The sequence below is a fragment of the Aspergillus tubingensis genome (genome assembly GCF_013340325.1).
Source record: "Aspergillus tubingensis WU-2223L DNA, scaffold_6, whole genome shotgun sequence".
Taxonomy (NCBI): domain Eukaryota; kingdom Fungi; phylum Ascomycota; class Eurotiomycetes; order Eurotiales; family Aspergillaceae; genus Aspergillus; species Aspergillus tubingensis.
In genome coordinates this window covers 3,204,698-3,230,522 of record NW_023336280.1, presented here as the reverse complement: position 1 = coordinate 3,230,522, position 25,825 = coordinate 3,204,698, and the positions used below count along the sequence as shown (strand labels likewise).

Sequence of the window (25,825 nt, the reverse complement as noted above, 5' to 3'; positions counted from 1 at the left end):
GGAGGAAGGAATATTAGTTATTTTTATTGATGAGGGGGAGGGAAGCATTGTACCGAGGCTACTACCCCTGCAGTAGTACGGAGTAGATAGATAAATAGATAGTAGTGTATTAATTTATGCTAGTACGAATACGAGATAGGAATGTAGGTAGTTAGTAACTAGATACTGAGTTTGTTCTCTCCTGCCCTGGAAAATGGAAAGTTTATTGGAGATAAGAGTGTCTCACTTATATGCATCCTTCGTTCTATCCGACCGACCTAAGTATCTACTATCTAGTGAATAGTACTGAATAATAGGAGGAGTGGCTACGGAGTTAACAACCAGCCAATAGAAAAGTTAGAGATAATCATTCATACAGAGCAAGGAAAGCATAGCATAGCACAGCACAGCACACCATGGCACAGCCTGAACTCAATGATAAAGTTTATAACAAAACAAAAAAGTCAATTAATAGCATCGGGTGAAACCGACGAGTGTGTATTAGTGCGAGCACTGTGTTGTGTTTCTCGCACTACCCGACATACCCACTAACTAGCATTTGATGTTTTCACCAGCCCCTAGCGATCCTGCAGACAGAATAGATTGATAATTATCTGCCGTTGAGATCTTCCGAAGTTTTCCTGTTGAATTCGGAAGTGACTAGGATCATGCCATAGAAAGGCAGAGACATGAACATCGGACGCTAAACTGGAATCGAAATAAGCCTTTGTGGGTGTATCGCCAAGGTTCCTTGGGACTTGGGGAGGAAAGGACGGAGTCTGTCAGAGAGAACCACTAAGAGTGTTTGTTTGGTGTAGGTTTGTAGCCGACCCGACTACGACCCGCTCCGGCTTGGCAGAGTTTGGGACTCTCAGCTGAGCCAGTGCATCTTTGAATTTCCTTTCAGGGGGACGGATGGGTTTGAGTTTTTGTTTAGTGCACAACCTCGAAGAAACAGGGAATAAATGGTATTATATGTCATTCACACATCATTAGGTATGATTATGTAGGGTCATCAAAGCTATATATACAAGAAACATAGAGAAAATTATGCATTATGAGGTTCGTCTCGTCCGAATCGGATTTAAGACGTTTCATCGGCAAGAAAGTGAGGAAGAATGAGGGGAGCCACAGCACCGACCACTACAACCAGCTGAGAACCTCGTGGCCGGCCGATCGCTAGAATCCCCCCGGCCGAAAACGGGGGTGGAAGCCCGCCTCAGCTCCGTGCCTGAAGGTCCTTTCCAACACAAGAATCGTGAAGACTGAGTAGGCAACTCGGTAGTCCATACATTACGTGTACTATCGTCCCTGGTGGGACCGTGGACACAGTAGTGTAGTTGATTACCTAAATCCGACGGCCGTGGCTGGACGGGTAGCTGTGACGGTGGAACTGATCTACCTTTCACTTGCTCAAAGTGATCGGAGACAGTCGATGGAACGTGGATGCGGCCCCCGCGTGGTTTGGATGATTGGGGCCCCAGTGGTGCTGAAAAACGTCACTGTGCTTCGATACAGCGGGGTTGTTGGCAATTGCGCTGCATAAACTCTTCGCGATCGCTGGAGCCTGAAGGGGTTCAAATCCTGGCATGGAGATAGGGGGTTTTGTTGGTAAGGCTGTTTGCGATTCAGGGGTCATGTCGCCGCGGCCAGGCGAGGAAAGGCGACTGCCTTCCTGGGAGGAACTCAAGGTCATAGCGACTGCTCATCGGCTGTCGAGACGATCCATAGGAAAATCGTGGGCTGATCAGTCCTTCTGAATGACAATCTCCGTCGTCTTCCTGATGATGAAGTCATCATGTCCATTCGCCTGAGCCCACTCTGTGTTATCGCTACCAGTCGATGCGGTCGACTTGTTGGTGACATGTCCCACCCCACCCATTTCAATAATGTTCTCTTCACTTTCGGTGCGTGTAATCCCGTCCGCGCGTCCGGTTCGAGTATCGTAGATGGTAGGCATGTTGCGAGTCGACCGAGAATGCACTCCCGATTTCCACCGTGCATTCGAAGCGTGGTCGGTTCCGTACTGGGCTTCGTTGTATCGGCCTTTGTTGGTGTACTGACTCGTTCGCAGGAAGGTAAGTGTCGATCTCGCGAGGCTCCAGACGAATGGCAAGTTCGTCACGTACATGCCGATCGATGCCTCCCGGAGGTACCAGAATTGGTAGCTATCGTCGTAAATATTGTAGAATGTGAAGTATTTGGAACTGATGGCACAGGCGATCTGAGGGGCAGAAGATGCAAGTTAGCGACTACTAGTCTGGGGGCCAAAGCCAACTCGGGCAGGAACGCACCACCACAATACCCATGGAGAAGACCACGATCACGGGTAACTTGGTCTTCCAGGGCATTTTTGCGCGGATGAACATCGGTAGTATGACGCAAAGAATGAAAATATCGGAACTGATGTTGAAGACGCATTGTACCACTTCGTAGCGAAAGTAGGTGCTGCACTCTTTATGAGGTGGCGGGAGCGTCCAATATCCGGACAGGGGGCGACAGTTCAGGAACAGCACCAGCTCCGTGGCGATCCAGCCAATAAGGGTGTATCCGGCGATAACTTTAACCAGGCGGTGCTGCCATAAGTTCGACCTGGAAGTGTGCGTCAGCAGTTGCTCAGCGTTGACTTTGAGATTGCACCTACGTTAGTCGGAAGTGTACCAACAGCATGCAAGCCTTCAGAGAGTAGATGGTGCAGAGCTGGCACTGTTTCGAACATCGTGTTAGGATTTGCTGACCTAGAATGGGGAAGCAAACATACATTCTCCGAAGCAAACTCGATCTTGGAACCTCTGACTCTTGCAGCAATCTCGGAGGCTGAGAAACTGTAGTACAAACTCGGAGGTTCATAAAGATTGCTACCTCCTCCTTCGATGATATAAATGTTGGTAACTGCGAATGCTGTGTAGAATCCCTGCGATCACAAGCAGAGCGCGTTAACACATGGCGAAAGGTATGACACAGTGCAGTGCATGCAACCTACCACAGCGACCACCATAAGGTAATCTTCAACCTGGAATCGAAATCCGAGTCGCTTGTAGCGGGCAAACCTGTATATTTGTTACTGATGATGCCCACGAATGATAGGCTATCTATGAACAACAAAGGGTTGTACATACAGTCTCACCAGGAACAGCAGAATAGCAATGCTGTACATGATCCAGGTCTGCACGACCAGATCATGCGGACTGCCGCCACCATCATTGGCCATCATGGGTTCTATGGGAGCGCAACGAGAAGCAACAGGGTCATGGTCGCAAGGACTATTCTGGATCTAAAGTACGGGGTCGCTGTTTATGAACTTCTAGAACCTGGCAGGCTATCAAGGCCGGGGCCTGCCAGACTTAGCCTGTAGCTAATTAGGGCTTCGGATTGGAGTATTGTTCGGGTAGGAGTTAGTACTATTAGCTTTCTCCTTCCTATGGTTCATGTGGCCGCTCACCCTTGGGTGGCGGCACGAGGAGTAAATTAAGACGGCTGAGTGGTTATGGGGCATAACGCGCCATCAACGCTGAATAATTTCATTTATTACAGGATTCGAATCCTTGCTAGACTGCATCCCTGCATAAACTAGAAAATTCTGCACAAAGTCTATTTGTCAAAGCCGGGAGACCCGGATTACAACGTGCGCCGAACACGAGGTAGATAGACTCAATAGTACACCAAATATTGTTTCCCAAAGGTGGAATAGAGCTACTCTAGTCGTGAGGTTCTTGATCATGTCTCGAATAGCGCCAGCCACAAGGCTGGAAAACATCATAGATTCGGAAATTCTCCGGCGCTTGAGAAGCGGGTTTGCGTTTCGACTTCCAACATGGACCTCATCAGGAGATGACCGGGGTTCCCCGACTAAGCTTCGGCTACGTATTGTGCACCCACCGTGACAGCCAGTCAGATGGATTGGAATGCACGAGCAGACCAGCTTGCCACGTACAATCATGTCTCCTGCTTTTTCCTCACTGTGATCGAACCATGAGGTGGAAGGCAAATCGAGGGCCTGTCCAGGATCTCGAATTTGCCGAATGATAGATTAAATGCGTGGCCATCCTCCACTCCTAAGGGCCACCGGTGCAGAAGCCAGCTGGTCTCAGGTGGAGATGGATAGACTGACTATGTAGTGCCGTTAGTAGACAGTATCGGAGCTGCGGAACGCCGAAGAGACTTTGGCCTAGTTAGGCTTTTCTTCGGTCCTCCAACGGAGGGGTAATCCATCGTGCAAACTCGGTGACTCGATGAGTACGCGTTCATTTTAAGATTCGTACGCTTATCTCCGAAAAGCCTCGCTGAGTTTAACGTCAATTGTCCAGCCAAGGCGTATAAATTGTCTTCCGGCCAAATTCGTTTCGTAATGTAGCCACGAAGGAGGGCGGAAGGCTAAAAGTTTGAAGGGTGACTGTTGAGCTACTGTGCAACTGTTACCGTGCTACCGTGTCGAGACCCAGACTAAAGGCGTGGGGAGCTGGATCATGGCGAGGAACGGACCAGGCAGACTCTCTCCCTCACAGTTGACAATGGAGGAAAAGAACGGAACGACGGCTAGACCTTCCGCTTCACAGAGCGGGGCACGTGCTCCACTTGGATCGTGATAAGGACGGGCCATGCACTGCTTGGAGACATAGTCAAGTCTGCCTATGAGCCATTTAATATCGAGTCAGGTCAATAAAATTTCCACTCAATCAAGACTTTTAATATACAATCTGCACCATAGGTAGCTGAAACGCCGTCGCAACCGGAGATGATGCTGTAGCCTAGAACTAGCTGGAATCCATCAGCCCATTTCCCTCGAGAGTATTTGCCCCTGGGCGGTAGAGGGACCCCGGCAGAATATTAGTCCCCAATGAGGGCATTTTGCTAACCCCAAGACAGTTTAGTGGTGGTCATGTCATAAACTTCAAATCAGAAAAGGAACCGGGAGAACAGGAAAGGGAAAGTCGGGGACAGGGAAAGAGATAAGCCTTCCAGATGAAAATAGCAATCGCAGCATAATCTTCATGACCCATGTCCAGACCCTTTGAGGTTCATCCACGGCAAGGGTGATGACCCAGGGAACACCAAGGCTAATCACAATAAGATGGCGCCCAGCGGGATCGGAGAGTAAGAAGGAAATGAATTAATCTCGTTGCTTGAACCGCTAAGCACTGCGGGTGCTCGAGCCAAGCATGGATGCTGCCGCGCGGGTCCTGTCATTGGCGGGTGACTGACTTTTTGTGGCCAAAACGAAGAAAAAAAATTTCCTAAAAAATAATACGGCGAAGCCCGAGCAGAAAAGCCAGAGGAGTCATTCTCCGCCAACTACTTCCCATATTCGCCGGATCCAACTCTACCTTAGCTTAGTCCCTGCTCTAGTGCCAACTGCGAGGGGGGCAAAACTCCTCTTTATCCCCCATCATCCGGCCCTGAGTTTTTTCCCGCCATGCAGCTGGGCTTGCATTAAATCCTCCTGGGTTCTCTTCAACGGCTGCATTTCGATTTCTGAAAATTGCGGCCTCAACGTCTTTTGCTTCAACCGAGGATCCCCTCCTGCGCCAGCTCGCAGACCCTTTATCACCATATCCAGCATGGCTGATACCATGCGCGACGAGGAGAAGGGCCACCGCGCCGCTCCAGCCGTAGAATCGGTCTCGTCTCCCTCGGAAACCGGGAAAGAAATGGCCTCCTACCCTTCTTCAGGAAATGCCTGGACGAGACTTAACGCTCGTATTCAGTCCATCAAATTCCTCGAAAGCCGCGGTATCGAGCGTGTCCCAGAGTCTGAGCGCCATGCTGCGTCAGCATCCAATTACATGCAAATGGCTTTGCTTTGGTTTAGTACCAACATCACCGCTAACAACATCGCAATCGGAATGTATGGGCCTCTGGACTATTCTCTGAGTTTCGTTGACTCGGCGCTCTGTGCGGTGTTCGGTGCTTTCCTTGGTGCAGCAGGTGTGGCGTATATGGGAACTTTTGGACCGCAGAGTGGTAATCGAACTATGGTAAGCAACGTGCCACCTTCTAAGGAAAGTCAAGTAGTGCTAACCAAAGACTTTATAGGTCGTCGCAAGATATTTCATGGGCTACTACCCGAGTAAGATCGCTTGTCTTTTGAACATTATCATCATGTTGGGCTATGGAATGATCGACTGCCTCGTGGGTGGCCAGGTGCTGTCCGCGGTTGCTGATGGTGGGTTGACGGTGGTGGTGGGAATCATCATTATTGCCATCATCACGTGGATCGTTGTGGTCTTTGGTATGGCGCCTTTCCACGTGTACGAGCGATGGGCCTGGGTGCCTCAACTCATCGCCATCTTCGTCTTGGTCGGCAGTGCCGGCCCGAAATTCGACACCAACATCAAGACTACTGGCGACCCCCAGACCGTCAACGCCAACCGTCTCACCTTCTTCTCGCTCTGTCTCTCCAGCTCCATTGCCTGGGCCCCTGCTGGCGCTGATTTCTTCGTCTACTTCCCTCCCACCACCTCGAAATGGAAGACCTTCACCCTGACCCTGTTTGGTGTCGGCCTTGCCCTCTCTTTTGCCAACCTTATGGGCGTCGGCCTCGCCAGTGGCACGCTAACGAACCCATCCTGGGCGGAGGCCTACGACACTTCTGCTGGAGCTCTCATCATCGCTGGATATGACGGTCTCGGCGGATTTGGCAAGTTCCTGGGCGTTCTCGTCGCCCTGGGTCTGATTGCCAACAACATTCCTGGAACCTACTCTGCCACCCTGGGCTTCCAGATCATGGGCCGTCACCTTGGCAGCCTTCCCAGATGGTTCCTCTCCTGTATTTGTGTGATCATCTACACTGCTTGCGCCCTGGGTGGCCGGAACCACCTCTACGATATCTTCGAGAACTTCCTTGCCCTGATGGGCTACTGGGTGACCATCTATTTGACCATCGCTTTGGAGGAACACCTCATTTTCCGCCGCACCCGTGGTTTCGACTGGGATGCCTGGGCCGACCGGTCCAAGTTGCCCCTGGGTCTTGCTGCTCTTGCTGCGTTCCTGATCGGCTGGGCGGGTGCGATCGTCTGCATGGACCAAATATGGTATGTTGGTCCGATTGCCAGGATGGTTGGTTCGGACGGCGCGGACCTGGGTATCTGGGTGGGTGTGTCTTGGGCGATGCTGGTGTTCCCGCCTCTGCGGTGGTTGGAGCTGCAGAAGATTGGTCGATAAATGAACTCTGCATTGTCCCGGAGAAACATAAAAAGAATAGAAGTGAAAAGGAAAGGATGTGTCCTTCTGTTTGAGACATGAGGGACGATAAAGATGTATGCCTAATCGATGCTATATAACGGATTCTTCCGCACTAGATAATGTGTTATGCTATGAGCAAAAATATCAATATACCAATTTCATCTTATATTCCAGCAACAACGATCTAAAATTAGAAACAAACACACACACACACACACAAAATATCTACTTATCCATGACCACACAAACCACTATCTCAAGACAAAGCTATCCTTCCTTCGTTGCACAGAAGATATTCCCAATGACCGCCATTAAGGAATTACGTCAATGTTGGATGTATCACATGTTTTGCAGCCAGAGGAACTGGGGCGAAGTCAATTTGCCTATTTAATTGTAAATGTGAACGGAAGACTCCAAGACCGCTGGCGAGATGATCAGTCTCCTTTTGCTGATAATTTGTTGACTGTGTTCCTGTTTTCATGGAATGTGAAAGTGAGGTATGGACATGAGTAATATAATTGCGATAAAAGATGAGGTTAAACCCACCATTCGTGAGGTATGTACCGGTGTTATTGCTGTACGATTCAATTACGCCTCATCGCCTCGGTTGCCCGCAAGGAAAATGATTTCTCAAGGGCATCGATCCGTTTTTAACATAAGCTACATGCGCATGAAGAAGGCACCTAGGCTCTTTGCCACCCCATTATCCTGGACAATTTCCGACAGGAAGGTCGCGAAGAAATGCTTATGAAATGATGTATAATGTGATTCATGCCCAGATGAAAGGCGGGTCATACACGATGACGCCTCTTGCGCGTGCTGAGGGGGACAAACAGGCTCTATAAAGACCCGGCGAACATCTCTCACTCTCTTGCCTCGATATATCTCACCATCAAGCTACATCTTCCCACGGTGCTAGATACTACTGCCTACCTGCCCGATCATTACAGCTCTCCAATCGAAACATCCACACCCACAACCACAATGAACGCCGAGACATACAACATTCTCAACTTCGCCGACACCCTCAAACGCTCGTTTGAGGAAAAGGTTGACGAACACGGAAATGTCTCCAAACGTGGGTTCAAGCGCGACGACTTGAACGTGCTAAGCACATTACACCAATGGCTCCAGCCAAGTCCAGAGCTCCAGGGCGACCTCTTCCACGCAAATCTTATCATGTGCAGCAGAAAACATGGGCCGGTGTTTGTTGCCGTTGGGTGTCAGGCACCTGATCCATTACTATCACCTGACGGGCAGGTTCTAGAATGGGATCGAGAGCGCGTTAAGGTAGTATTGGGTTTACTGAGAAATAAGCTACGATGTTTGTTCGCGGACAAGAAGAACAAGCCGCGTGATGGGTGGCCGCAGTATGGGGCTGTTATTTATGGGCAGGAAATATGTGTCCTCAAGGTGAGTCCTGAAGGTGGTGCACAACAGGTGGAGTTTGAGGGGGAGAAGGTGCATGATATTCTCTGGGGGAGGATTATACGTCTTTTGGATGGGATTGTTGAGGAATTTCAGATCCCGGCTGAAAATGGGACGCAGTAGTAAAACTGCTATTTGGGGGATTTTCGGGATGGTTCGGATATGTGTGCTAGGTGTGAATTGACAAAATTTCCCATCGTTCTTAAGGCTACGTTGATATATAGAATATGTGTAGACGTAGAGTATATGTTTGTACTCACCTGAATGATTCTAGTTACATGTATAGTATTTGATAAATACTCTCTACGTGGATGGTTTTGCAGTTCTACCCGCTAGTGTAGAAAAAGGTGAAACCAGGAGTCAGTAGGCCAATTTTCGAACGCAGTTGCAGCAACATAGGGAGACCTGCAGAGAATGACTACAGGGAAACATCCATGGTTACATACCACATCTAGATCACGTACCAACCGATGCCTGAAAAGCTAAACTCTAAACAATGTCCATTGGCCTGGAATCTTCCTGACACCCCAGCTGTATTTCCAGGGTGCCTAGAAGGTTCCTTCTGTAATTGTACTGATTCAGATTGGTGCACTCAATGAGTCGACTGATATTCCTGATTGATATGTATGTTGTGTTGGGCAGAAAAAGGCACGGCTGCGAGAGCCATTCTTTGATCTTGTTCAAGCTGAGTGGTGATGTCTGAGGTTGATTCCGGTTTCGTCAGCGTACGTGAAGAACTTTTATATCATATTACCTTGTATGTATCTGACACCCTCTGGGTTGTTTCCAACTATTTAGTAGATGTTATCAAGGGTATTAGATTTCATTCTGCTCGGGGCACAGACACCAGAAGCCAATCAGGACAAGATAGAGGTAATTGACGGAGATGTACGTATGATAATACTGGATGCTATATGAAATATCCAGAGATGCAGCCATGCTATCCTCAATAGCTTCTTCTGCACGTGCGTCTGGCATGGAGGAAGGAAGTTAACATATAAGTAAGCCTGTGACCCCTTCGTCTGGTCTGCCTTTCTGTGTATCAGACCGGCAATTGCTCTCATTGGTATCAACTGCAAGCTTCGTCCATCAATCCAACGATCTCTATTCACTTCGCACACACAGACACACTATATACTGTATACTATACAGCATCATCCGCCATGAACACCCCAATCTTGGAAACGCCATCCCCTGATCACGGCTATCTCAGTCTACTCTCGCGTCTACTCCAAGAACAGTGGGTAGAACGATTCGATGGACACGGATACGTCGATGAAGCAGGCTTTGAGAAAGATGACTTGCGCTCAGTGATTACAAGCGACCACAGCTACCCGTCCTTCACTGGCCGCAATGTCAAGTATGAAATGCTGGTTGTCACCAGCACAACCTATAGCTGTCCAGTGTTTCTGGCTATTTCTGGTCCCGAACACGCCGACCAGAATGAGTTGATGGCTCTTATACGTGAGATTTTCAGACGTGGTGTGTATTCCCCCGGTGCTGATTGGCCAAAGTTCGGGGCTGTGCTTCGTGGACACAACATTACCTTGGTAAGGTATAGACGGAATGATACCTTGAGGACCATGGAGGAACGCAATATTCTACATGGTATTGGTGCTTCCTTGGGTGATCTGGTCAGACATCTTCCGATCGCTGATAGGACCTTGGATAATCCGTATATAAGGAGGTGAAGGAGTAGCATTCTAGTCAGGAGGATTAGAACTGAAAATATGAAATGTGTGACAGATTTGAATAGACATGATTGTGATATCTTGGAATGCTAGTTGTTCCTATAGCAGTAGTTGGACGTAAGCGTAGAGCACATGCCCTATCAGAGATAGTGGATGTGAAAGATTCGAGTGGAGAGCGTACTTATATTCGCGAGCGGAAATCCCGTGACAGACGGGTGAAGAGCACCTTTTTAGGTCGAGGGGCGGAGCGGGGTTGAGTCAAGGAGATGGGGGTGTGGAGTGGAGGGTGGCATGGGGACAGAGAGCGGAAGCGAGGCGGGCGAGGGCGCCGGAAAGCACACCCCAATATGTGAGGGCAACAGTGGTGACTGACTGGTCAGGCGCTGGCTGAGAGCCCGGTGACACAACAGTATGCCCCGAGCACCGAACTCTGCATTCTCAGCTAGGCCATGGTATCAATGTATGTTGGCGCTAGAGGGATGCTTGCTGTTTTCTCTTATCATCGCCCGGGTTGTTGAACAACAACGTGCCCTGTGACACCAACACACCCTGACTCGGGGTGGCCAGTCCATAATTCCAAAATATGTAATTTTTTATGATTTTTCTAGCCTCTGTTTGGCCACTTGTCTTATACAGCAAGGTCTGGAAGCTATTTCAAACCGTACTGAAAAATCCCCTGCCTTAATCCAATAACGTTCTTTCAGAGGACAGGAGCCACCTTGGCAGCCAGGTAACTATATGTTTGAGCACTCTGGTGTCTCGAACCAAGTCCTCTTAACATAGCCTGTTACTTCCGCTGCAATTACCCTATGCCCCGTCTTCAAGGACGGCCGTTACTTTAGATGCCAATATCCGTGAAAACAGTCCGGGATATAGGATGTAATCAACACAAATCACCTCTGTAGGATAACGAATACTGGGTCTGGCTACACTCCGCTTCGATCTGAGCATGACGACTGTTAAAGGCTCTAGAGGATCATCTTTTTCAGCATTAATTGGATTATTCAGCGAACGTTCATCGACTATCTCGTCAGGGAGAATACATGCGCAGATACATTTAGGGTGATTGGATCGAAACAAGATGAGGCAGATTTCGCGAGAACATTTTTTAGGGAAGGGGGCCCATTCTAAGCATCACTGGTTGTATGAGCTGCTAGCAAAAATTTCATGGCTTGGGAATTCGAGAGCCTAGACCATCTAGCCTACTAACCACCACCTGAGAACTAGACTGTGTGAATGTGGCTATTCGTATTCGCAAAGGGGTGTCTACATCGATCTCGAGCTAGCGGCCATGACACCAACGCTAACCATGGATACTGAATAGTATAGGTACTAGAGCCCTGGTAAGACATACTAACTACCTAGCGGCTAGTGCACTTTAAAATGTCTCAGCTGGGATCCCTGCATTTTCCACGAGTTCAGTTACGACTAGTACCTCATGGACTGCGTCCCTGAGATGCTTTAATGTGCTACAGACGAATTTGGCCATTGTGCGACTTGAGGCTAACAGCTGACAGAGCCACCAAAATAGATGATCAGATAACGTCAGCTTAAGCTTTTCCAAGAGTTGAAAAAAGGTCTGATCAGATTGAAAGTGTGGTCGCACGAGACACGCCGGAGGATTGTCGGGTAAGGTTCAGACCCACAGCAAAATGACGGGTCTTTCCCGGCGAACACCAGGACGCCTCAGGCGATCCTACGTTAACAACGTTACGTTGAGAGATCCACCTCAATCTCCCAGAGTTTAGTAGTATAAGTAATTTAGGCTCCATCCATCAACAATCAGGCCACATAGCCTTTGCTGCCTGTAGGCTGGCTCGATATAATGCGTGAGTAGGTAGTGCTTTAATGTCAAAGGAAATCACCAGGTACCTTGTCCTTGAATTTTCTATGCTTAAATACTACAGACCTGCCCCATTAACATAGCCACGGCTGGGGTTCTATTTTTCTTACTGGCATTACTGTATTACGCAAAATAGCGTTGCCTATGGCCTCAGCCTTGCCCTAGCGGCTGCAGTAGTGACTATACTAGGGCAGTGGTACTATTCCTAGTTGGTGAGTACTTTTGCTTATTATAGATTACTGGTCGAAAGAAGCATTATTTCTTAGTAAATCATGTAGCTCAAGATGAGCAAATAATATGCAGCGATCGGCAATCACATGAATCTAATATTGAAAGGGCAAAGTGTTTGCTCTGCACAGTAAGCCCAAAAGTAAGCGCCCAAAAGAAATATGAAGTAGGCTCCGACTTCCAAATTCCCCTGTCAGATCTCCCGCTCTAGTGACATTCGACACTGTCGTGGCCGGATTCGTCATGGGACGTTTTACGAGGGGCTGGTACGAGCCCGTCGCTCGCACTTCGTTTGATGATGCCGAAGAGATTGAACTGGCGAGGGATGATTCGATAGAAGGGTATCCCACTCGCGCTCGAGTCCCCCGCGCCAAACGTCTCTTAGCCCTTCTGTTCCAGACCTCACGAGCAGCGAAATGGCGCATACAACGACGTTATTCTCCTGACACCTTCACAATCCGTAGGATTGTTTCCATCCTGTTTTGCGTGCTGGTTGGCCTAATTGTTACAACCTTCGCATTATTCCCGTCCTATACTCACTTGCCTCCTCACTACCGTGACTTGCAATTAGCCGTCCAAGGCTCCACAACCCCAGGCCGGGGAAATCCACATAACTCTACCGTTTTTATCGCGGTCAGCCTTTATGACAAGACTGGGGTTTTGGCGGGTGGCGCGTGGGGCCAGAGTCTTCTAGATCTGATCGACATGATCGGGCCGGACCGTGTCTTCCTGAGCATCTATGAGAATGACAGCGATGCAACTGGTGAGCAGGCATTGTCGGCGCTGAGCGATCGAGTCCCTTGTAACAAATCCATTGTTTACGACAAACATTTTAACTTCACGGGCTTTCCCACCGTTACACTACCCGATGGATCCAGCCACGTGCGCCGCGTGGCCTACCTGGCAGAGGTCCGCAACCGGGCCCTGCGTCCCTTGGATGATCTGAACCATCGGTTCGACCGCCTCCTCTTCTTGAATGACGTCTACTTCGATCCCGTGGATGCCCTGCAGCTTCTTTTCTCGACACATACCCACGACGGCCGCCCGGATTATCGAGCCGCATGTGCGGTCGACTTTATCAACCCGTTCAAGTTCTACGATACCTTTGCCACGCGCGACCTTGAGGGCTATGGCATGGGTCTTCCATTCTTTCCGTGGTTCACCACTGCGGGTAAAGCCCAGAGTCGCTCGGATGTACTGCAGGGAACCGATGCCGTCCGGGTGCGTAGCTGTTGGGGAGGAATGGTTGCCTTCGATGCTGGGTTCTTCCAGCGCGCCATCCCAGCAGCAACAGACACGGATCAGCCAACATATTACCGCGGACGTCGCGTGCCTGTGCAATTTCGCGGTGAGGAGGATCTGTTCTGGGAATCATCCGAATGTTGTTTGATACATGCGGATATTCAAAGCTGGCCCTCTTCCTCCATAGGTGCGGCCAAGGCTGAGAGGGACGGCGAGGAAGATTCAGGCATCTATATGAACCCCTTCATTCGCGTGGCCTACAACCCTCGCTCTTTCAGTTGGCTCAGGGTTACTCGTCGGGTAGAGAGACTTTATTCTATCGCCCATTGGCTTTCCAGCACTGCGGTTGGTCTTCCGTTTTATAATCCGCGTCGAGCAGAGGTTCCTGGCGAAGAAGTGCAAGAGACAGTCTGGGTAGGGGATAATTCGACAGAAGGCGGATCATTCTCGCAAGTGACACGGATAGCTAATCACGATGGATTCTGCGGCAGATGGGACCTACAGGTCCTTTCTCGTCGGGAAGAGACTGGCGAAGGGGGTTGGGTCTCTGTCCCTGTCCCGGCGTTGCCGTCATGAATTTGCCTGCTTGGGCTATGAACATCTGTTGCTTCATTTTCATTTGGATTTTTGTCGAGCATTCATGAACCATGGCGCCGGATGTACTAATGATGTATTTAGAGAGCAATGGAAATAATAGATTATTGTTCGTCACATTGTTGAACCAAAATTGAAAGCATATGACTATTGCATAGAGCACAATATAGATAGCCTTACACGATTACCAGCCTTATCATATCATGTCCGAACAGACTATATAGTATTCAATTAGATTTGGGCTCTCTAACATACAATATTGCAACTGACAAGTCTCCATTGAACTAACTATCTCTCTACCACTGACTTCTTCTGCCCGCTGTGAAGGGGCTTCCTGCTACCCTGTGCATTATTGCACGAGTCTAATTATCCAGTTAACGCGAGTCTAATCATAAATTATAATAACATCATCCCAGCTCAGATAAGTCCGAACTTACTGCTCGATACATGACATCCTCTTTCTATTTCACTCTGCTATCTCATCTGCTTGCTATACCGTCCAACTCTGAGAAAATGTCACGTTATTTGAGTATTATACCCCTCCCAAAGTATCTTTTATCATATGTACTTCTCTTTTAGTTATATTGAGTCAGGTAACTCCCAGGGATCAATACCAGCATAAGTTTCAACTACGATCCACATATCCATATGCGTGAACAGAGATCAACCGAGGTATGACCGAAGTGTGAAGCAGTATCTCAAATAGTGTTTCATTCCAACCTGTTGGTGGAGTAATGCTTAAACTCTAAATCTGCCTCAGACTACTAACAGAGTACAAGCATGAAATGGGCCACGGGTGTCCGAGTTTCAACCTCAGACATGCCGCATCATTTCCTACTACTTACTAGTAGCTAATTGGCAGATAGTATCACGACAAAGAATATAACCACTGCACCTCGGCTCCCAGGATGTTCGGAACATCGCGGAAAACCTCGAGTTACACAGGGACAATGTCCCAGAGCAGATGATCCGCTTGTCCTACTATATAGCTGTTGAGTCTTGCTAATGGTGTTGGGTGAAATTCTCCGAGCGGTACTCGAATGACACAAAAGCATGGCCTCGTGCACCAAGCTTTTGGTGGAATGGGTGGTTAGTGGAATCGTGGCCCGTTAGTGGAACCGACCAAAAATGGCGCTCACGATAGCCACGCGAACATTTCGTCATCCTCGGGTGGAGCGAGCGAGATAAGAAAGGGAAATTAAATTGGAGCGAGTATCCTACGTGTTCATTCATGCCCTGTCTCCTGAGCATCTACTTAGTACTTACAGCAGTGCTGCAATTGATATCTTGGCTAAGCTCACCTTTTGTGCCTGTTCGTCTTCCTCGGCAAACGGCAAACAACCCCGCAATGTTCTCCATCGTGTACCTTTACTACAAATTTCTTGCGTTCGTGATCAGACGGTTCATCGCCCCCGAGAAAAATACGCAAGCTACGCCAGATGACGTCTATCAAATTCCGTCGCGGGATTCAGGACGGACCATCAAAGCCCACGTCTACCGAAATGCAACCGCATCCACTGGGCCGACCCCCGTGTTGATCAACTTCCACGGCAGTGGGTTTATGCTCCCTCGTCACGGAGCCGACGATGCATTCTGTCGCCAGATGAGTCGCGAAACCGACCGTACGGTCCTCGATGTCCAATACCGCCTAGCACCCGAGAATCCCTTCCCCGCAGCTCTCAACGATGCCGAGGATGTGGCCAAGTGGGTTCTGGGACAGCCCGAGAAATTCGATCTTAGCCGTGTCTCTTTGTCGGGGTTCAGTGCGGGCGGTAACCTCTCCCTGGCTGCTGCGGCCAACCTGTTCTCGCCAGACACCTTCCACTCCGTTCTGGCGGTCTATCCCGTAGTGGACCTGCATACGAATCCGGCGTTGAAGACCGCACCGGATACTTCAGGCAGAGCGATCCCCGCTTTCATCTCGAAGATCTTTGACAGGTGTTACACGCATGCTGCATATGATACCCGTGACCCGAGAATCTCGCCGCTCTATGCTAGTGCCGACCGATTCCCTGCGCGGGTGATGATTGTCAGTGCGGCCTGCGACAACTTGGCGCCTGAGGCGGAGGCGCTGGCGGAGAAAATTGCCAAGGAACCGGGGAAGGAGGTGGTGCGGCAGCGGATGCAGAGCTGCAATCACGGCTGGGATAAATCTGCTCGCCCGGGAACGGTGCAGGCTGATGCAAGAGAGAAGACATATGCCATGGCGGCAGCCATGTTGTCGAGGTAGATGTATTGTCTCGAGAGATGTATCATAGACACATATCTACACAAAGTGAGATTTTCTGTATCGCAACCTCGCTTTCTTAATGTGTAGCGTGAGGTAAAAAGCGGTGAAGATGGTCAGTTGTCAGGATGGATAAGACTCAAGCCATCCATGGAAACATCAGACCACCATCACCACCCCTCCTGCCTAGTCTGGCACTAGGAAGCGACCCAGCAACTACCGGTCCCCATCGGTTTCAATTGATCAGCATGTTACTGGACGAGCAGGAAAAAAGCGTGATGAAGAGAAGGGTCTGGAAAAACAAAAACTCAGGAACAGTGGGCCACCATGCCAATCCTTATAACAAACCGCGTGGGATCCTGAAGCGGCGGTTCCTGGCCTTAAGCCATGGTGTTGCAGTGGCTGAAACCGCGGTTGACGCTGTTTGGTCACTGTGGTGGGCGGCTGACACTCAGTGGCCCTACCCTATACCCTACATCATGGCCCGATTGAGGGGTTTGTTTCAGAAGTGACGGGCGGTTTGCCAGGCAAAATGGGGAAGGAGGTATGAGGATTACGCGGGTAACGTATCCACGCCCTGGTGCCTGAGTCGGTCCCGAGGTTGAGAGTAACATGGCTGACAGCCTGGTTGGTCACTTTGTGTCAGATTCAACAATGGCCATTATCACTCTTTTTGCCCTTTTTCCTGTTTCTCTGTTTTGGTGACAGGGGATATGGTAAAATACTTAGTTTCTGATTTAAAAAAGAAAAAAAAAAAAAAGCGCCGCGATAATCAACGTGCTGATTCTGCAACGATTCCCCATACACACTAAAGCACACCACCCAGCCCACCCCCCATAGTGGATGCAGCAGATTACCACTGGGCCTCCGCCGCCGTTTAATGAGGAAGAATCGGTCAGGCGGGCCGTGGGTCGCAATAATAACAATAACGAACTTGAGGCCCAAATCAGGTTGTCGCATTGCCTCTGCTGCTCGCTGTTGGCCCGCCGCAGAGTAATCCTCTCTCTCATTAGCTCATTCCCTCCTCTTTGGACTCCTCCGTCCTCAGTCGACGAGTCGCCCTCCTTTCCCTCTCCTTCTCCCATCCCGTCTCTTTTCAGATTTCGCCCCTCCCCGCAAGTCGGATGCTGCTCTTGAGCGCCTCCATCTCGTCCACCGTGCTTCTAGTACTGTGGACGAGCCTTCTAGCGTCTCGCGATTCGCGTCGTTGATACTTGAACCCCTTTTCTTTTACTACCTTATTATTTCGTACTGCCCATCTTTTTCATTTTTCGAACTGCCTATCGGCGTTATTGTTATTAGTGTCATTTTCTGCCGGGATACGTGCTCCATGTGTGATTAACGATCCCGCCCATCGCCAATTGCATCATGGAGCCGATATATTTCACCGAGGTCGACGAGTCTCGGTACCGCACTGAAGTTCTTCTTCTACCTTCCGAGGAGTCAGAAACGGCGCGACAACAAAAATTGGTGGAGGATGCACGTCAACTGGGGCTAAAGGTGCCGGAAGTCGAGGTGGTGGCATCTCTGGCTGCATCCATTGCCTCCGGTATGGTGGACTTGTCCTCTCCCATCAGATCCTCTGGCTCCTCGACCGATCGCAACTCAACATACGAAGTCATTCCGTCCCTCGAGACCCCGCCGCATATCGATCAACTTGCCTCGTCCCTCTCCGATTTTACCGTCGCCTCCGAGCCTGTCCAGGCTGGCAGCACTCGGTCATTCGCGTCCATGTCTACTCGGCCGACATCTTATAGCTCTTTTGAGGGAAGGTTGGCGCCGGGGATAGATAGCCTAGCCGCTAGGCCACCCGGGAACCGTGCATCAATGTTTAGCATGACCTCCGCGGACAAAAGGGAAAGAAGAAAATCAACGCTTAAGTCGGCAATCGGGAAGATCCATTTTAGGAAGAAGCGATCGCCATCCCCCGTCCTCCTTCCGCCCGCCGCGCAGATCACCGTCGCTAAAGGCGAAAAAGGCGTCGAACGAGTATATATCGAGTCGAAACCGTCGGAAGCACAAAATAACGATTCCGCCGAGGAAGATAAACAGGTTCTCAGGCTGGAGATTCCTGTCTTCGACCATGAATCGATGCAGCGAAGCTTGGATGATACACAATTATACCAGATGCGCGAGTCCCACATAGCGGAGATGAACCGGCATAATGCTTTTCAGGATGCATTCATGGCACAACTGCGACGGAGACAGCAGTCTATCGTTACGGACCAGCTTGCAGAGAACAAGCGCACGGAAGAAAAGAAGCGCGAGAAGGTTCGTCACTTTTACTAATGACTGTATCATAGTTACTGACCTTTGCAGAACACGGCCGATGCCATCCGCATGGAGGAACGACAGCTTACAGTGGAAATGGAGCAAATGCGAGAATTCGAACGCGCGAAACTGAACTCGCGCACGCGCATCAAATACATGGAAGGGTTCTTTAACAACTCGAGCCCGCCGCCATCGCCCGTATCCGGATCGAAAGCAGACACAGTGCCGAGTCGCAAGTTCACCGCGCAACACAAAGCTCAGTTGGCACAAGAGTACCACGATCACAACACCATGGACCAACTGCATCAAGCCAAGATCAAGGTGTTGCGCGACCGCCAAGAACTGCGACTCCAGGAAGCTATCGCGCGAATGGAAAGAGAGCTGGACGATCTGATTGACAAGCATGCCCTGGAGTTTGCGCGGATGCAGCAGAAGCATCAGCAGGAAGAAGCAGACACTTTACAAGCATTTGACGCCAAAAAGTCGAGGTTACGACACCGCTGGACCCTGGAAGAAGCCATCTTGCGAAAGAAACTGGAAGTGCAACACGGGCACCCGTACGGGCCGCTGCCCCCTTTGTCGTTTAACGACTCGCATTATGAAACGCGCGACTCGGCCATTTGCGTGACCGACCAGACAGGATCTGCCAGCGGTGATGAGGGACCGGTGCACCACAAGAGAGGGGGACAGGTGCTTTGATTACGATGTGATGCCTAAGTGATACCCTTTCCTTTTTCCCTCGGTCTCATCATGCATATATGCAGTTCCTATATACTACTACACTAATGTCTCATACTCACTACACTTTCTACACTTTTTGTAATTAATTACTTTCTTGTCACTCCTTGGCCTTTCGTTACACTTCTTCTGTCGCTGCCTGGTGTCGTTCAGGAGCGAGCATCCAGCATCATACACGACAGCCGCTTTTATACAGGTTCATTCATGTGCATAGCGTTGATAGTGGATATTCCCCTTCATAATAGACCTTGTTTTATGTTTCCAATCGGACGGTCAGTCCACAATATGAAATGATGAATTCTAACAAAATCGGGAGTATCTGAAAGCACAGCTCGCTAGTCATGCACCCAGTAGACGCCAATAAATACACATAAGACCCATATATCCGTCAATCACACATCAGAAACCGGCGAAGCAGATCCAACCTCCTTACCATTCCCACGACGCTTCCCCAACCTCTCCAACAACGTCTCAACCCTCCCATCCCCTCCCGTAATAACCCCCTCAGTCTGCTTATCTCTCCCACTATCCCCAATCACCACCGCCCGTTCCACCACCCCCGTACTAGAAATCTTGAACCTCCCCACGCGCCCATCCTCCCACTCCACCCGCACATAAACCGCCTCCAACGCCGTCGGCGCCAACGAGACAATCCCCAGCTCATTCTTCGCTATGCGCGTCTCCTCCCCAGCACCACTACCCCCAGTCGCCGCCGTCGTAGAAGCATTAGGGCCAAGAATATCCCTCTCCCACGGCCTCTCATCATCCTCATAGATAGCATCATCATCATTGACCCCGCGTCTCACAACACCCAACTTTTCTCGCAGGTAGCGCACCGCATCGCACCGTAGATGCCACACGACTAACTGCTTGCGCACTTCCCGTACAAAGGACTTGAGATCCTGTTTGCGCGTCTTGTGTTTCCATGGTTTGAGCTGTCGCTCCTGTTCCTGGTCCTCGTCCATCATCGCGTCTTCTTCCCCATCCTGGGAAGTATTTAGAGCGGTTGAAGTCGGCAGAAACACTTTCTCCAGTTTCCTCATATCCACCACTGCCGGAACGGTATGTTTGTGTACGCGCACTTCTCTCTTCTTCCCTCCTTCTTGGGGTGTCTTGGGGGATATCCGTCGGAGGAGAATGTAGTATGGTTTCGTGTATGTTCCGTCGCGCGCGCAAATGTCTATTCGGATGCCGAGGAGGTTGGGAGATTCGGATGTGGGTGAGGGGTCAGTGAAGGGGAAGGTGGTTGTGGAGAAGGCGATGCGGTGGTGGTTCGTTTGCGCGTGCGTCGAGGTGCTTTGGATTAGGGGGGAGATGTCGGTCCATTGTTGTTGGTGTTGTTGGGAGGGGAGGGTTGGTGGTTGGGTTTTGGAGAGGCGTTGCAGTGCGCGCGAGGAGAGGAGGCTGCTTGTTAGGATGCGACGGCGGTGTTGGAGGGTGCGGACTAGTGATCGGGTTAGTTGGTCGTTTGGGAGTGGGGAGTTAGGGGACGGACTTTCTGCGCGAATGGAGGAGATTTCGGAGTCGAGGTCGTCGGTGTCCATTTTGTTGGTATAAGGGATGTTGTTTGTTGTTTGGGTGGTGGAGGGTTTAGTGATGGAGCTCGGGCGGAGATAGATACGACTACTATGTTTGGTAGTGGTGATAGGCGGTGTTTGTTGACAGGAGCTGCATCACGTGAGGGGGGATCCCGGGCCCGCGGCTCCTTTGAAGGTTGCAGTTCGATTGGCGGGTGAAAATGTATCCTGGTCTGTGATCCACCGTGCTGGGTCGGCTGGGTATTTGCTTAGTCCTTACTTTTGGGGGAAGGGGAGGAGAGTTGAATGTTTATCCCTGAATAGGCTATTGAGGTGTATGTTGAATAGAGTTGTTATTGTTGCTATAATGTATAAGTATTAAACCTACTATGGTGGAGAGGTCAAGTTGTAGCTATGAGTCGTCATAATTGGAGGCTCTGTTGTCACACAGGATTACCCCAGCACGAGATCTTTACTTAAGGTACTAATTCCATCTGCATCTGAAGAATCAACGCATGGAGGGATCGCCAGGCCCTTAATGCGCAACATTAATAATGACGGCTGACCACAGCCAATCACAAGGGAGCCATCGCCGGTTCCAGCCAAGCAGCTGTGGACAAACAAGCTTGACGCTTGAGGCCAGCTTGCCTCAAGTTTACTCGCCTCTCTCCACCACGTCGAATGGATGCCTCATCCCGGCCTGTTCCAGTCCTTCCTTCGTCTCCCTCTTCCCGTCTTCCCCCTTTCTCCGCTTCTTCCTCCCTCCATGACCCTGCGGATCCCTACTCTTCCCACGAACATCGTCATTCCGCAGCGGATCGTCCTCAGGAGGTGGAACTCCAGTCTCTAGCATGCAGCACCGACACGCGTGAACACCACCATCCTTTACATTACACAGACCACCTCTCTGACTATCGCCCCGAACACTCCGCCGTTCTCTCACCTTCACCAACTGAACCCGACGACTCCGATTCGGATTCCCCCAGTCACTCTCTACACTCACGACACCCGCACGCTCCCTCCCATCGTGGCAAATCACCCATGAAGCGCAAAGGCCGCACGGTCTTGAAACGCCGCTCCAAGCCCTCCTTGACCATAGCGACGGGCCAGAACGGCTACGCGAGCGACAGCATGGATTCCTCCATCGAGATGCGAAAGAGGGACACCTCTGTCGAGTCCACGTCCGCTCGGGCGAATCGCCTCATGTCACGTCCTAGTTTCACTCTCGACCAAGATCCTCCAATGACCCCGCAAACGCCCGCCATGACGACGACCTCTTTCGCGAACCTGCCCGCCAGCGACCGGAGAAACTTTTTGCTGCTGTGTGTGCTATACTTCCTCCAGGGTATCCCCATGGGTCTGGCCACCGGGTCCGTCCCATTCCTACTGAAGCCGTACCTGTCATACGGTCAAATCGGTGTCTTCTCACTCGCATCCTACCCCTACTCGTTGAAGCTGCTTTGGAGCCCTATCGTCGATGCCATCTGGAGCCGGCGGTTCGGCAGGCGCAAGAGTTGGATCACACCCATCCAGGTCATCGCCGGATTGGCCATGATCTATCTCGGCGGACGCATTGAAGAGATGATGCAGCAGGCGGGCGCCAATGGTGGTGCTGGGGTCTGGAACTTTACATACTGGTGGTTCTTGCTGGTGTTCTTCTGCGCTACGCAGGATATTGCGGTCGATGGGTGGGCAATTACCCTCATGTCGCCACCAAATATCTCCTACGCATCGACTGCCCAGACCGTGGGATTGACAGCCGGCCACTTCCTGTCCTACACTGTGTTTTTGGCCTTCAACTCGGCCGACTTTGCAAACCGCTGGTTCCGGGCCGTTCCTGCGGATGGTGGATTGCTGTCGCTGGGCACGTACCTGAAGTTCTGGGGCTGGGCTTATCTAGTTGTTACGACTTGTCTGGCCGTCATGAAGAAGGAAGACCGGACGCATGAACGCGATAGCATCATGGACGTGTACCGCAGTATGTGGAATGTGCTGAAGCTTAAGAACATTCACACCATTATCCTAGTTCATCTGATCGCCAAGATTGGTTTCCAAGCCAACGACGGCGTGACAAGTCTGAAGCTGTTGGACAAGGGATTCGGCCAAGACAACATGGCGCTAGTGGTGTTGATAGACTTTCCTTTTGAAATCGGGCTGGGATACTACGCTGGCAAGTGGTCGACGGAGTACACGCCCATGCGGCTGTGGTGCTGGGCGTTCATCGGACGACTGGCGGCAGCCGTCCTGGCCCAGATCACGGTCATGATTTTCCCGTCGGCCGAGCAGGTCCCGTTCTGGTACCTACTGACTGTGATTGGAGAGCATGTGTTTTCGACATTCATGAACACGGTGATGTTTGTGGCGGTGAGTGCATTCCATGCGCGCATCGCCGACCCAAGCATCGGCGGTACTTACATGACGATGCTCGCAACGTAAGTTTTACTACTCTACCCTACAAGTGACCTTCACTAATCATATAACAGTGTCTCCAATCTGGGCGGTACATTCCCCCGATACTTCATCCTCAAGCTAGTGGACATGTTCACCGAGGCAACATGTGTTCCACCAACGGTGCCACCTACGTCCGAGAAACTAAAGGGTGACCTCGTCACGGAGGCCTTCTCATGTGCACTAGAGCCAGACCGGACACGCTGCGTCAACGGAGGAGGCACCTGCCACGTCCAACACGACGGATACTACACGACAAACATCCTGTGTGTGTTGATTGGCGTAGTGACATTTTTCTTCTTCATCCGGCCGGCTGTTTTGAAACTGCAGGGTCTGCCACTCCGGGCGTGGAGATTAACCCCGGGCAGACACTAGCCAGTCCGTTTCCATGATGTATTTTAAATATAGCATAAAACCTTCAAGAGTCTAGACATGAATGAAGAATCCGACGGATGCATTGAAAGTATCCAGATGACACTTTGTGCGAGGGTAAGCGAGCCCATGGTTCGCTCTCTGGTCCGGATCCCTGCATTAGCGGAGATGTGAAGCACTAGCGTGCCTGATCTGCAGGGTCTGTCTGTATGATATAAATATAGACAGCCCAGCCTCCTCCCATATTATTTCCTCTGACTTCCCATGAATAATTACTGTGATTACTAGTATCAAAAATGAAGTTCACCCTCCTCCCCACCCTAACCACCCTACTTCCCATTCTCCCAGGGGCATACACCTCCTCCTTAGATACCCTCCGTTACAAAAACGTTCGCCCCCCTTTCCCCCTTCCCCAAAATTATAATATTACTCCCACTAACATCACCCCACTACAATGGTATACAGTGGGACCTCCGCCTCTTCTCACCAGGCTGCGACCCCAACACCACCAGCTTCGAGCTATCCCTCTTCCACCGACAAGGCGTGTCAGGCACAGCAGATGGATGCCAGACCCTCGATTCCAGCGTGAATGTGTCCGCGGTGGACACCTTCTCGTGGAAGAGTCCCGGCGCGACGACATACGATTTATGTCTGTATGATGTGTGCGGGAGCAGCGGGAATGGCTCTGGAAGGGTAGAGGTGATTCGCGATGGGTGGGAGGTTTGTGTTAAGTATTGGGGGTGGATGGGGTGGGGGGTTGTGGAGCATGGGGGGGATTGTTGACCTCCCTTCTTCTCTTCACTTCACTTCGCTTTCTCCGGCGGTTGATGATATGTTATGGTGGAGGGGTATGAGATCATATGTAATAGATATGAAAATGGTATATATATATATACAGAGCGGAGATTGTCACGACTAGTTCATTAGTATAATTAAGCCGTCAAATCCCTCACAGCCCAATCCACCAACGCCCTCGCATACCCGCGATGCAACCTCCCCACCCAAGCAGGAACTATTTTCTGCGTTTGTTCTTCGTCACTGATAATCTGGTAGTCGTGTGCCGAGGCGAATCGTACATCGACTACCTCTTCCCCCTGGTATATATACACTTCTGAGATGTTCAGCTCGTGTCGCCCCCCGCTCATCAGTCGCCAGGGGTATCCCCATCGGGCGATTTTCTCGAAGAAGAGGCGCGGTTCGTCGGGCATGTTCCATGATAAGAGGAGGCCTGTTGTGGGGGAGGAGTGTTGGGCTGTGAAGACGGAGTTTAGGAGGGGGCGGCGGTCGCTTTCTTTGCTTTTTTCTGTTGTGGGGTCTGAGCTGTAGTTGTGGGGTTTGGGGGTGATGAATAGGGATGAGAGTTTATATGTGAGTGAAGATGTATTTGTAGGTGTCGATGTAGGTATGAACTCTGGGTCTGTGACGCCCGTATCCCCGGGACTGTAGGATTTATTCTTGATTAAGCCGGCGAGGCTGCCTTCGACGATTAGGGGTTTGGTGTTGAGGAAGGTGAGGACCCAGGCGTTGGTTAGGGTTGCTTTGTTGGTTGTGGTGGAGTCGTGGGTTTTGGGATAGGATTGGAGAAGTGTGGAGTATCGCTTTAGGAGTGATTTCACTGGTATGTGTTTGGCCTCGTAGACGTCGATTTCGGGACAGTGTTGGGTTGTTGGGTTGCTCGGAGTGCGGAGAGCGAGGCTGGTGGTGGTGGTTGGGTCGATGGGAGGATATTTGGCTTCGAGGGTGCAGAGGTAGCGGTGCGTGGTGTAGGTTAGGATGATTGGGGGTGTGGTGAGGATGAGGAGGCGGGTTGAGGGGCGCATTATATCGTTTCTATTGAAGGTGTTGACTAGTAGTAATGAAGAAGGGGAATATATAAGTAAAAATTGAAGTGGTTGTGTGCAGGATATATATAGAGTCAATGGGATAAAGAAATTTGGGCTGAGACTTGTGCTTGGATAGCTTCGGATATAAATAAGGAAGATCACTCAGTTAAGAATCAGGCTCCGAAAAAGATTTGGTCGTATGACCCTGAGTTCCGCTAATTAGCTGTTAGTTTACTATTACT

General features: G+C 50.5%; 11 protein-coding genes across 11 annotated transcripts; 8 read left to right on the top strand and 3 right to left on the bottom strand.

Moving 5' to 3' along the window:
* Positions 1 to 1,726: 1,726 nt before the first annotated feature.
* AtWU_04839 (UbiD family decarboxylase) lies at positions 1,727 to 3,190 on the bottom strand (the record flags this gene model as incomplete). Its single annotated transcript, XM_035499950.1, has 6 exons — positions 1,727 to 2,203; positions 2,274 to 2,571; positions 2,624 to 2,685; positions 2,741 to 2,893; positions 2,963 to 3,029; positions 3,099 to 3,190. 6 exons carry the CDS (start codon positions 3,188 to 3,190, stop codon positions 1,727 to 1,729), a joined length of 1,149 nt encoding a protein of 382 aa, XP_035355843.1.
* A 2,347-nt stretch (positions 3,191 to 5,537) lies between these two features.
* AtWU_04838 (purine-cytosine permease family protein) lies at positions 5,538 to 7,140 on the top strand (the record flags this gene model as incomplete). The annotated part of the gene is made up of 2 exons (XM_035499949.1): positions 5,538 to 5,954; positions 6,013 to 7,140. 2 exons carry the CDS (start codon positions 5,538 to 5,540, stop codon positions 7,138 to 7,140), a joined length of 1,545 nt encoding a protein of 514 aa, XP_035355842.1.
* Positions 7,141 to 8,145: 1,005 nt separating this feature from the next.
* AtWU_04837 (uncharacterized protein) lies at positions 8,146 to 8,712 on the top strand (the record flags this gene model as incomplete). The annotated part of the gene is made up of 1 exon (XM_035499948.1): positions 8,146 to 8,712. One exon carries the CDS (start codon positions 8,146 to 8,148, stop codon positions 8,710 to 8,712), a length of 567 nt encoding a protein of 188 aa, XP_035355841.1.
* A 1,040-nt stretch (positions 8,713 to 9,752) lies between these two features.
* Positions 9,753 to 10,726, top strand: AtWU_04836 (uncharacterized protein; the record flags this gene model as incomplete). Its single annotated transcript, XM_035499947.1, has 2 exons — positions 9,753 to 10,139; positions 10,661 to 10,726. 2 exons carry the CDS (start codon positions 9,753 to 9,755, stop codon positions 10,724 to 10,726), a joined length of 453 nt encoding a protein of 150 aa, XP_035355840.1.
* Positions 10,727 to 12,594: 1,868 nt separating this feature from the next.
* On the top strand, positions 12,595 to 14,169 carry AtWU_04835 (glycosyltransferase family 69 protein; the record flags this gene model as incomplete). The annotated part of the gene is made up of 1 exon (XM_035499946.1): positions 12,595 to 14,169. One exon carries the CDS (start codon positions 12,595 to 12,597, stop codon positions 14,167 to 14,169), a length of 1,575 nt encoding a protein of 524 aa, XP_035355839.1.
* A 1,366-nt stretch (positions 14,170 to 15,535) lies between these two features.
* AtWU_04834 (putative esterase/lipase) lies at positions 15,536 to 16,417 on the top strand (the record flags this gene model as incomplete). Its single annotated transcript, XM_035499945.1, has 1 exon — positions 15,536 to 16,417. One exon carries the CDS (start codon positions 15,536 to 15,538, stop codon positions 16,415 to 16,417), a length of 882 nt encoding a protein of 293 aa, XP_035355838.1.
* A 1,365-nt stretch (positions 16,418 to 17,782) lies between these two features.
* On the top strand, positions 17,783 to 19,384 carry AtWU_04833 (uncharacterized protein; the record flags this gene model as incomplete). The annotated part of the gene is made up of 2 exons (XM_035499944.1): positions 17,783 to 18,685; positions 18,734 to 19,384. The coding sequence occupies 2 exons, from the start codon at positions 17,783 to 17,785 to the stop codon at positions 19,382 to 19,384; spliced, it is 1,554 nt and encodes a 517-aa protein (XP_035355837.1).
* Positions 19,385 to 19,815: 431 nt separating this feature from the next.
* On the bottom strand, positions 19,816 to 20,967 carry AtWU_04832 (uncharacterized protein; the record flags this gene model as incomplete). Its single annotated transcript, XM_035499943.1, has 1 exon — positions 19,816 to 20,967. The coding sequence occupies one exon, from the start codon at positions 20,965 to 20,967 to the stop codon at positions 19,816 to 19,818; it is 1,152 nt and encodes a 383-aa protein (XP_035355836.1).
* A 654-nt stretch (positions 20,968 to 21,621) lies between these two features.
* Positions 21,622 to 23,763, top strand: AtWU_04831 (SD08430p; the record flags this gene model as incomplete). Its single annotated transcript, XM_035499942.1, has 2 exons — positions 21,622 to 23,372; positions 23,424 to 23,763. The coding sequence occupies 2 exons, from the start codon at positions 21,622 to 21,624 to the stop codon at positions 23,761 to 23,763; spliced, it is 2,091 nt and encodes a 696-aa protein (XP_035355835.1).
* A 293-nt stretch (positions 23,764 to 24,056) lies between these two features.
* On the top strand, positions 24,057 to 24,543 carry AtWU_04830 (uncharacterized protein; the record flags this gene model as incomplete). The annotated part of the gene is made up of 2 exons (XM_035499941.1): positions 24,057 to 24,149; positions 24,226 to 24,543. 2 exons carry the CDS (start codon positions 24,057 to 24,059, stop codon positions 24,541 to 24,543), a joined length of 411 nt encoding a protein of 136 aa, XP_035355834.1.
* A 149-nt stretch (positions 24,544 to 24,692) lies between these two features.
* AtWU_04829 (uncharacterized protein) lies at positions 24,693 to 25,580 on the bottom strand (the record flags this gene model as incomplete). The annotated part of the gene is made up of 1 exon (XM_035499940.1): positions 24,693 to 25,580. The coding sequence occupies one exon, from the start codon at positions 25,578 to 25,580 to the stop codon at positions 24,693 to 24,695; it is 888 nt and encodes a 295-aa protein (XP_035355833.1).
* Between the last annotated feature and the right edge of the window lie 245 nt (positions 25,581 to 25,825).